Genomic DNA, 11,670 nt, shown 5'->3' on the forward strand with positions numbered 1-11,670 from the left:
AACTCTTCTCACTGCTACCATCAGGCAGACGGTACCGCAGCATCAGGACCCGAACCAGCAGAATGCGAGACAGCTTCTTCTCGCAGGTCATCAGACTACTGAACTCCAGATAGCAAAACGATAACCACCCACCTACACCTACCCCTCACACTGGATTCCATCTACACACCAGCCACACTGACTCTAACAGCACTGTAGCATGTCTTGCACTGCATAGCATAGAACACATGCAGCTCCATCTTCTCTTCTGCACTAACAAACTACTGCACTGAACTTCACAGTAAAACACTACAGTATACATCACTGTAAGTCATATATAAAAGCTATACATTTTTAAGTCTCTTGAGTATACTGTGTACTATGTGTATATTATGGAAATGTGTATATTGTATACAATTGTCTATTGTATATTGTGAAAAATGTGTATATTGTGTAAATGTGTATATTGTTATTTATGTATACTGTTAATTTTTCATATCTTGTTGCTTGTACTGCCATGGCACAGAGTCTTGTACCCAAGAATTTCACCATTGTTACACTTGTGTACACGATGTGTGACAATAAAGAGATTTGATTTGATATCTTGAGGTGTAACATTCTGCTACTTTTTAGGTGTTCTTTTTCTTATTCATTTTCCATTTAAATCTCTAAGTTAGGTTTCCTTATATTTCCTATTGTTATTGGTAATTTGCATAAGATTGACCTTGCTTAGATTCATACTTTTCCACTCCTTAGTTTTGCCTCGCCTACCAGCGTGCTAAGATCTCCTATATACTGTAGCTCATTAACTATAGCAGTTTGTGTTTTACTATGTGTTTTGCATCAAATCAGATTATCAGTTCTTTTTATCTTATGCAAAATCATTCGTAATTAAAAGCATACTATGCAAACATAATATTTTTATTATTAAAATAAAAAAATATTTGTTATAACAACAGCCAGTATGCTCCACACAGAGATCTGATCTCACCATCATCCAGTCTGTCTGTAATGACATGAAGAAACAGGAAAAAAAAACTGAGACAGACAAAATCCAGAAGAACTGTGGCAATGTCTCCAAGATGCTTGAAGAAACCTTACTGCAAAGCTACAGTACTGTGAAAAGTTTTAGGCATTTCTGTAAAAATGCTGCAAAGTGAGGATGTGTTCAAAAATAATGTCATAAATAGATTTTCTTTATTAATTAATAAATTCTATTAACTAAATCAAATCAATATTTGGTGTGACCACCCTTTACGTTTAAAACAGGTTTTGTCCTAGGTCCAATTACACAGTTTTCCAGGTACCTTTGTGGGAAGGTTTCTTCAAGTGTCTTGAAGATGCTGTGTGTGTGTGTGTGTGTGTGTATGATAGAAATGACATGCCATAAAATGCATTTTCTCCAGAAAATATTTCTCTTTGCAAAGCCCCCCGTTGAAATCATCAGCTTCATTGCTATAACATTTGTGGGCTATTTTGAAATGATTTGAAGGTCTTATGTAGATAATATATATTGTGTTATGTCTTCTGCTCAGGCTGGAGTCTCCTACACGTTCGCTATACATGGAGGCGCCTAAAGGAGTGAAAATAGAAGCTGACGCAGGTGATTTTCAAGCAACCTGTAGGAGCAATTTACGCCTGGAGTCAAAAGATGGAGAGGTAACTGTCCTTCATTATGTCCTTATGCTGTTACGGCCAGTGGGTCTGATGCTGTAGTTAATGTACAGTTTTGTGACACTTCCATCTGCCATTGGTTGTCATCAAAACAAGTGCTCCTTTGACATCCATATGTCTCCTTCTCATGTTCAGAGGGAATCAGACATTTACTTAAATATTCATGCTTTAATGCATGTAGATGACAGTTATCTGACAGAAATATCCATGATTAAGTTGTACAGACTGGTGATGTCTTAATAAATGATCTGTTAAATAATCATTATTTTTTTTAATAAATAAAACAAATATGCAGTATATGTTCTGTGAGAACTAGGTGAAAAGTCCAACTCCAATGACCTACACAAAAATAGTTCCCCTTCATGAGAACTCCACACTGCGTCCCCTAGGGGACACTTTGGGGAATCCCATCAGTATGACCGGTATCTGAAGCATGTTTGAAAACACTCCAAATCATTACCCACACAGCCCGTGACGTCATTAGCGGAGTGACCGGAAGTATAAGAGGGTGCCTGTAATGCGACGTGCATTCTTTCAGCTTCTTTTGTCTTCATGAGCCGTTTGTTTGCTTAAATGTAGGACACACTCTACAAAGCATTTTAGTTAGTGCTTGCCTCCTTTTGAGGACCTGACGGCATGCATGATTGATGCATTTTGTGCGTGAGCGAGGAGCATGCGCGTTCAGTTCTCGAGGGAATTGAATGCACTGATTGCGCTTCTTATGAATAAGTGTGAATGTGTGTTTGACTCAAGTGTGCCACACAAGTCTTGAAAAGTGAAGCCAAAACGTTTCGATCACCCCCAGGTGGCTGGTCCCAGTATAGGTCATAAACCCCGCCCTCACAATGTAATCTAATGGGACATGAGACAAATTGTATTTAGCTTATTTTAACACAAGCCTCTTGTACGGCAATCAGCAGACAAAAATTGGAGCAGTCAGGCTAATTAAAAAGGGTCACGGGCGTGTGCTTGCGATCGATTCTGCGGGAGTGGAGCCGCGTCCCGCCCACACTTCGCTCACTACTCGGGTCCCGAGTTCACTACTGCACAGACTCTGGTCCCATATCAGTGCACTATGTCCGCGCCCTATTGGGACATTGGCGGCTTCACTTTTCTTCAATGGAAGAGAGTGAAGGTGTCATCTTTTTTACAGTCTATGGTTTGACTCACGAGACAGCGGGATGCACTCATGGTGATGCATTCATGGGGCTACTGAGAGCAGATGTAAAGCTTTGCCTTTTACCAAAGTCCATTTCAAGGAAAGTCTGTTCACTCGGCGGCCATATTTGCAACACCTCTGGGCAGCTGATCCAAGACCAAGTCCTGTCTAAATGAATGGGGGAATCCTGAAATCTCAAAAACTGCCCAATTAACTCACAAATAAATTACATATTTCAAATCATTAACAAAATCAGAAATGAAGTTCCTTTCTTTCTGTTCTCTCACTATGGATAGTTTGCACGAGCATGTTTGGCTCTCGAGGGGATTATAGTGACACTTGAACTAGGCAAGCTTAGCTCTCGAGGGAGTTAAATGTGTGTTGTTTGATGCAGTCAATAATCGGTTCCACCCAGGCTTAACTCTCTCTCGAGGGATGAGAGTTGAGCTCCTAGACTCCGTGGTTCAGTTCCCGTGGCTGCCATTGCGGTGAGGTGGGATCGAGCATGGGGGTTGTAGGCGGGGCACGGGAGGAGTAGAAAGTTTATGTTTTGAGCTCCTCTTGTGGCTTATCCTAAGCAGAAGTCTATCAAAGATGTACTTGTTTTAGAACGGTTTCCTTTGATGGCTATTTATTTTTATGAAGATTGTAGCATGCCCAGTGATTTTGGGTTTTAAGTAGGCTTCCTTGCTCTCTTCTTAGCAGCTTCTCAGGTTGGGCTGCCTCCAGTGTGTTTTCGGTGGTAACATCATTGTGCTGTTGCTTAGGTTTAAGCAGTGAACGCAGTCAAGAAGAACGTGCATGCAGTTCCTATGGGCTATAGATTCCATCGTTTAAACCTTGGAAATATATGTATATATATATATATGTATTTATACTAAATAGTGCTTTTAAGTGTTGTGTAGACTAAAGTAAAGTGTAGATCGGGATTATTGCTATATTTTATTATAAACAGACATGATTTGCGTTATTGGTAGCGTACCTTGTTTAAGCGTACTGCTAATTTATCTTCTGTTTGTACATAATCTCATTTTAATATAATTTCTTGACATTAGTTACTACATTACTACATTAGCTACATTAAATAATGCTAAAAAAGGAACTATGTACAAAATCAAACTGTAATGTTAAGCTGGTTGTGTATGTAAATGTGTACATAATGTTCATACATATTTTTTCTTGTTTGTAGTTTTACATAAAATAATTGAGAAGAACAATCGCCAGTAAAGTCACTAAAGTTATGAAGACTGCTTTCTGGAGTACTTTTCTGAAAGTGTGCGCTATCTGTTAAGCCTTTGCTCAAGCTACGCAATTGGTCAGAACAGAATAGTAAAAAGACATTGATACAGCGGGTTAAGAGAATGGAATTACACGGCCATTGTTACATTGCATTGCACATCTCTTCAGCAGCAAGTATGGAATCACACAGTGATGAGAAAGATACCTCTCAAGCCTTTTAGATTAGATCACAAGCTTCTAGCTGCAAGTCATAACAAAGATCAAGTCAGTGTGGCAGCGACTGGGGCTCGAGCTAAAGCAGAAGCAGCTCGAGCTAAAGCATCTTATGCAGAAAAAGAAGCAGCTATGATGAGAAAAAAAGCAGAAGTAGAATCAGATCTATTCTTGCTACAATCTCAAAAAGAAGCAACTTCAGCGTCTGTTGAAGCAGCGATTTATGAAGGAGCAGCTGACATTGCGGAGGGAAATATAGACGAATTGGACCATGAGCCACACTCAGTTCGCACTCAGCGTACTAAGGAGTGTATGTTCAGAAGTATACAGTGGAACAACATCAGCAGCAGTTTCCTGATACTCCGATTCTACAGTCATCCTTAAGGAATGCTGAACCCCTTCAGTGTGAAGCTACAGTAACATCTCCACATGTATAACCATCTTATGGAATGGAGGAATTAAAAATAAAACAGGAGACAATGGATAACCAGAGAGATAAAGATCATGGACATCACTCCACTTTCCAAGCATCTCCAGCTCCCAGCTTTAAAGCTCCCATGGTCTGCCATATACATCTGATTTAGCTAACTACATGGTAAGAAAATAGATTGTGAGTTCTGGTCTTGTGAAATTTGATGATCACCCTGAGAACTACTGGGCCTGGAAATCCTCTTTTCAAAATGTCACAAAAGACCTCGGACTAACAGCCAGAGAAGAGCTTGACCTTCTCACAAAATGGCTCGGCCTGGAGTCATCCATGCAAGCCAAACGGATCAGCTCGGTTCATGCGCACTATCCTATAGCAGGTGTCAGTATGCTTTGGCAGCGATTGGAAGAGGGTTACTGGTGCCCAGAAGTAATTGAGAATGCGCTGCTGAGTTTTCAAAGATTTCTAACAGAGATGGACAAAGATTCAGGGAGTTAAGAGACATGCTTATGGAATTGGAATCTGCAAAGTAAGGCGGACATTTACCTGGTTTAGCAATTCTTGACACAGCAAGGGGAGTCAATCCCATCATTGAGAAGCTTCCCTTTAATCTGCAGGAAAGATGGATCAGTCATGGTGCTAAGTATAAAGAGGATTATCATGTCTCATTTCCACCATTTGGCTTCTTTGTGCGGTTAATTTGCGACCAAGCAAGAATAAGAAATGATCCCAGTTTTTCGCTATCTATGCAGTGCCATCCTAAACAGGAGAAATTTTCATGGGTCAGCAAAAAAATACCTGTGTCAGTGAGGAAAACAGAAGTGCCAACCACAGTTTCAAGCTCTAAAGCCAACCAACCTCCAGATCCTGGTAAGCAATGTCCAATTCACAATAAGCCACATCCGTTGTCAAAGTGCCGTGGTTTTAGAGGAAAAAGAAAAAATGTACCACAAAGAACAGTCTATCTGCTTCAGGTGTTGCAGTTCCATTAAACACATAGCAAAGGAATGTGCAGCAGCTGTTAAATGTAGAGAGTGTAACAGTGATTGCATGTCTCTGCAATGCACCCAGGGCCTGCTCCATGGGCAGTGGAATCTCCAGTAACACAGCATGAGCATGGCGGGGAGCCTGAAGGTGATGTAACATCTGAGGTTACTTCTAAGTGCACAGAAATCTGTGGCAAATCTCCCAGACCCAGATCATGCTCGAAAATCTGTTTGGTTGGTGTTTACCCATCTAACTAACCCTGAAAAAGCTAAGAGGATGTATGTAGTTCTGGATGACCAGAGTAACCGGTTTCTGGCAAGGTCTGACTTTTTCGAGCTGTTTGGGATCAACAGAGATTCTTTCCCCTAAACTCTTTGTACATATGCAGGTACAACAAAGACAATGGGAAGAAGAGCAGACAATTTCATTGTTAGTTCACTGGATGGGAAAACTCAAGTGTCACTTCCCACACTCTTAGAATGCAATATGTTGCCTGAAGATCGCGATGAAATTCCAACACCTGCAATAGCACAATACTTCTCTCATCTCAAGCCAATGGCTGGCAAAATACCACCTTATGATGCAATTCTTCTTCTTTTTGGAAGGGACATTCTAAGTGTGCATAAGGTTCGGGAACAGTATGATGGACCTGCTAAAATGCCATATGATCAGCGTCTTGACTTAGGCTGGGTCATTGTGGGAGAAGTGTGTATGGAAGGAGTACACAAGTCCGAGACTGCAAATGTTTTCAGGACAAACATACTGCAAAATGGACGCACAATTTTTTCCCACCCTGCTCAAAAGGAATTCAGATCAAAGAACAGTTTGGCACTCCAAATGATCAATACCAATCCACTCTACCTTGCTGTCCAGTCACAAGCTGTTTTACACATCACCTGGGTGACAAAGTTTTTCAGAGGACTCCTGAGGATGATAAGCTTTCACTGTCTGTCTTCCTTGATGTTATGAAGAGAGAAATGTACATAGATGAGTCAAACCACCGGGTAGCTCCCTTACCATTCCGTTTACCTCGCAGCCCACTGCCGAACAACCGAGACCAAGCAATGAAGTGTTTTAATGTCCTGCAGCACACCTTACAAAAGGAATCCCGAGATGGCTAAACACTTTGTGGAGTTTATGCGAAACATGTTCGTCAACAAACACGCAGAAATAGCTCCCCCACTGCAGCCTGATGAAGAATGCTGGTATTTACCAATATTTGGTGTGTACCACCCTCTGAAACCTGGGAATATTAGGGTCGTCTTCGATTCTAGTGCACAATATGAAGGCATCTATGAATAGCATTCTTCTTTGTGGACCAGATATAAACAACAAGCTCCTGGGGGTCCTGATGTGCTTTCGTAAGGAGCAGATTGCAGTCACAGCTGATGTAGAACAAATGGTCTTTTTGTGGTTCAAGTATAACAATCTCTCCAAATAAATCACAGAGTACCGAATGACAGTTCATGTTTTTGGGAACAGCCCTTCTCCAGCTGTGGCAATCTTTGGGATAAGACGAGCAGCTGAGTTCGGAGAAGAGGAGCATGGTAGAGAAGCCAAGCACTTTGTTCACAGAATTTTTTATGTGGACGATGGCCTAATCTCTATATTCGGTGCAGCTGAAGGCATCAGTCTACTAAAAAACACCAAAAACATGTTGGCTGAGTCAAACATCAAGCTCCACAAGATTTCATCAAACAGTCATCAAGTCATGGAAGCATTCCCTCCATCTGAAAGAGCAAATGACCTGAAAGATCTGGATTTGAGTGTCGATCCTCTACCTCTCCAACGAAGCTTAGGGTTGTGTTGGAACTTAGAGACTGATTGTTTCACCTTTCAGATATCTACAGAAGTTAAACCATTCACACGACGGGGCATACTTTTAACAGTTAACAGTTGCTACGATCCTTTGGGATTTGTTGCTCCTGTTACCATGCAGGGTAAGGCCTTAGTAAGAGAGCTGTTATCAGAGCAGTTTGACTGGGACACGCCACTCCCAGCTGATAAAGAGGCCCAGTGGAAAGCATGGACAGATTCTTTAACAGATCTCAAATAAGTCCAGATTCACAGACCCTATGTGCCAGTCTCTATGTCCTACACTTCCAAGAGAGAGGTAATCATTTTTGCTGATGCTTCTACATTAGCCATAGCAGCGGTTGCCTACCTCAGGGTTGTAACTACAAGACGGTCAGTGTCACATTGGGTTTGTTATGGCCAAATCAAAGTTGGCGGCATACCCTGCTCACACAGTGCCATGTCTAGAGTTGTGTGTGGCAGTTCTTGCTGTCGAGCTGGCAGGACTGATTAAAGAAGAGATGGATGTGGATCTAAAAGGTAAAATTCTACACTGACAGTAGAATCGTTTTAGGATACATCTACAACACATCCCGGCAATTCTATGTGTATGTTGCTAATTGAGTGACGTAAAGCAGACGTTCCACAAAGCCAAAACAGTGGTATCACGTTGATTCAGACCTGAGTCCGGCAGACCTCGGTACCAGATTCATTCCAGCAGCTGTCCTACCTCACACTAATTGGTTCTCTGATCCAGAATTCCTCCATCAGCCTATTCTCGGGGACACTCCAGAAAATGAATCGTTTGAGCTTGTAGAGCCAGAGAAGGATCAGGACATTCGCCCTCAGGTGGTAACCTTGACCACGAAAATGACAGAACAGTCTCTAGGATCACATAAATTTGAGCGCTTCTCCCAGTGGAGATCCCTTGTAAGAAGTATAGCCACGCTTGTCAATGTTGCAAAATCATTTTCAAAAGAGAGAGAGAGAGAGAGAGAGAGAAATACAGGGGATTGCAAAGGCTGGCATTTGTGTAAAAAAGGTCTCCAGTCTGAGCGCACACAAGCAAAAACATTCATTATTAAATGTGTGCAGCAAGAGCACTATAAAGATGAACTCAAGAGTTTGGGAAAAGGTGAAGAAATCTCACAGCGAAGCACTCTGAAGAAAATATCTCCCATTGTAGACAGCAAAGGACTGTTTCGAGTGGGAGGTCACTTACAATCAGCAGAAATGTTTGAACAGGAAAAACACCCACTAATAATTCCAGCAAGTCAACACATAGCCACGCTGTTGGTCAGATACTACCATGATCGAGTAGCACATAAAGGACAACATCTAACTGTCGGTGCACTACGTTCAGCAGGTCTCTGGATTGTAAGAGGAACTAAACAAATCAACCGTGTGATTCATCAGTGCGTTATCTATAGGAAGTTAAGAGGAAGACTCGAAGAACAGAGAATGTCAGATTTACCTTCCTGTCTGCCGTGCTGCTGAGTGGTTTGTGATTGTAGCTCCGTGTAGCTTCACTTTTCTGTTGAATCTCTATCTTACTATCACTCTCTGTTGTTTAAAGTGATAAAATATAACTTAACTCCCACCATATTTCTGATATTATCTATCAAACTAATCTGATTAATTTGATCGTTCGCTTTTATTCTAAAATCGCGAGTACAGCGTGGGTGCAGCGCGTTAGCATTCGTTAGCCGGTTAGCCTGTCATTCGCGTTTCCATTTGCGTCTATTGCGGTTTTATTTTTTTTCTCTCGCTCTGTTTATTTTCTCTCTCGCTTCGTTTTTTCACGAGTTCATCAAACAACAGTGGTAAGTCAGAATCATTCATCAATCATGGTGAGTAATGGCTTCTCCTGCTATTGTTGTTTGCACCGCTTGCCACATGTATAGTTTATCTCTCTCTGTCGGCGACGAGGGATTCTCATGTGATAAATGCAGTGAAATAGTTAGGCTGACAGAGAAGATTTCAGAATTAGAGACACGCATCCAAACTTTAATTGAGGACAGTAAGAATGTGAGGGCTCTAGATACGGCTTTGGATGCGACTAGCTCAGGGAGTCCTGTACATTGTTCGGTTCCGGTAACAGAGCCTCTGCAGCAGGGCAACTGGGTTACTGTGAGGCGGCATAGTCGCGGGTCAAAACACAGCTCTACCGTTCCGATCAAAACATTAAGCAGGTTCTCCCCACTCAGTGACGCACCCGCTGAGAAACCTGATCAAAGTGCTCTAGTTATTGGCGATTCTATTGTACGGAACGTGAAAATAGAGACACCAGCCACCATAGTCCAATGTTTACCGGGAGCCAGAGTGCCTGACATCTTGGCAAATTTAAAAGTGCTGGTTAATGCTAAACGTAAATACAGTAAGATTGTTATTCACGCCGGCGCTAATGATGTTTGACTTCGCCAGTCGGAGATCACTAAAAATAACATTCAAGAGGTGTGTGAACTTGCAAGTACGATGTCAGACACTGTAATATGCTCTGGTCCCCTCTCTTCTTACCGTGGTGATGAGATACATACCAGACTGTCATCACTCAATGGCTGGAGGTCTAAGTGGTATAGACCGAATATATACAGAATAACATAGGTTTCATAGACAATTGGACGAGTTTTTGGGGCAGACCTGACCTGTTGAAAAGAGATGGTCTTCATCCCTCCTGGGGTGGTACCGCTCTTCTGTCTAGAAATATGGCACATAGTCTTAGAGTTTGCACTTGACTAACTGGGGCCCAGGTCAGGAAGCAGACAGACTGGCTAAACCGACCGTCTGCTAGCCACCTCATGTCACAGAAATCAGTTAATTCTCAGCACATAGAAACTCTTTCACCTAGATATCACACTATAGAGACTGTGTCTGTTCCCCGAACTAGAAAATACAAAAAACGTCCAAACCAAATTAAGAGTAACAATTTAATTGATGTTCAACAAATAAAAAACAGATGCAATATGGATAAACAAATGATAAAGCTTGGCTTATTGAATATCAGGTCCCTTTCTACGAAAGCACTTTTTGTAAATGATATGATCACTGATCATAAACTAGATGTGCTCTGTTTGACAGAAACCTGGCTAAAACCTGATGATTACATCATTTTAAATGAGTCTACCCCCCAAGATTACTGTTATAAACATGAGCCGCATCCAAAAGGTAAAGGGGGAGGTGTTGCTTCAATTTATAACAATGTTTTCAGTATTTCTCAGAAGGCGGGCTTCAAGTATAACTCGTTTGAAGTAATGGTGCTTCATATAACATTGTCCAGAGAAACAAGTGTTAATGATAAATCCCCTGTGACGTTTGTTCTGGCTAATGTATACAGGCCACCAGGGCACCATACAGACTTTATTAAATACTTTTCTGATTTTATATCCGAGTAATTGCTGGCTGCAGATAAAGTTTTAATTGTTGGTGATTTTAATAACCATGTTGATAATGAAAAAGATGCATTGGGTTCAGCATGCATAGACATTCTGAACTCGATTGGGGTTAGACAACATGTATCAGGACCTACTCATTGTCGAAATCATACTCTAGATTTAATACTGATTATAACAATATTTTCAGTATTTCTCAGAGGGCGGGCTTCATGTATTACTTGTTTGAAGTAATGGTGCTTCATATAACATTATCCAGAGAAACAAGTGTTAATAATAAATCCCCTGTGTCGTTTGTACTGTCCTTTAAGGTTAGATTACTGTAATGCTTTATTCGGTGGTTGTTCTGCATGCTTAATAAACAAACTCCAGCTGGTCCAAAATGCAGCAGCTAGAGTTCTTAATTGAACATTTGAACGAGCTCTTATTGCATCATAGTCCTCCACGTCCGCTGCAGTCTCAAAACTCTGGAAATCTGATAATACCTAGAATATCAAAATCAACTGTGGGCAGCAGATCCTTTTCCTATTTAGCGCCCAAACTCTGGAATAACCTATCTAACATTGTTCGGGAGGCAGACACACTCTGTCAGTTTAAATCTAGATTAGATTTAGACTAGATCTAGATTAGAAGACCCATCTTTTTCACCTGGTTTACACATAACACACTAACACATTTCTAATATTCAAATCCGTTAAAGGATTTTTAGGTTGCATTAATTAGGAAAACCGGAACCGGGATCACTTCCCATAACACTCGATGTACTTGCTACATCGTTAGAAGAATGGCATCTACGCTAATATTAGTCT

The 11,670-nt window shown here is 41.2% G+C and overlaps 1 protein-coding gene across 3 annotated transcripts in view; it reads left to right on the top strand.

Moving 5' to 3' along the window:
• The window catches only part of sgcd (sarcoglycan, delta (dystrophin-associated glycoprotein)), a 513,027-nt gene that overhangs the window by 481,299 nt on the left and 20,058 nt on the right, over window positions 1–11,670 (top strand). For all 3 annotated transcript variants that reach the window (XM_016539390.1, XM_016539388.1, XM_016539389.1), the window contains exon 7: window positions 1,515–1,638. In XM_016539390.1, coding sequence (XP_016394876.1) covers window positions 1,515–1,638 — 124 coding nt within the window. The remainder of the gene's footprint in view (window positions 1–1,514; window positions 1,639–11,670) is intronic.

The sequence above is a fragment of the Sinocyclocheilus rhinocerous genome, unplaced genomic scaffold (assembly GCF_001515625.1).
Source record: "Sinocyclocheilus rhinocerous isolate Xijiao unplaced genomic scaffold, SAMN03320098_v1.1 scaffold338, whole genome shotgun sequence".
NCBI classification, from domain to species: Eukaryota; Metazoa; Chordata; class Actinopteri; order Cypriniformes; family Cyprinidae; genus Sinocyclocheilus; species Sinocyclocheilus rhinocerous.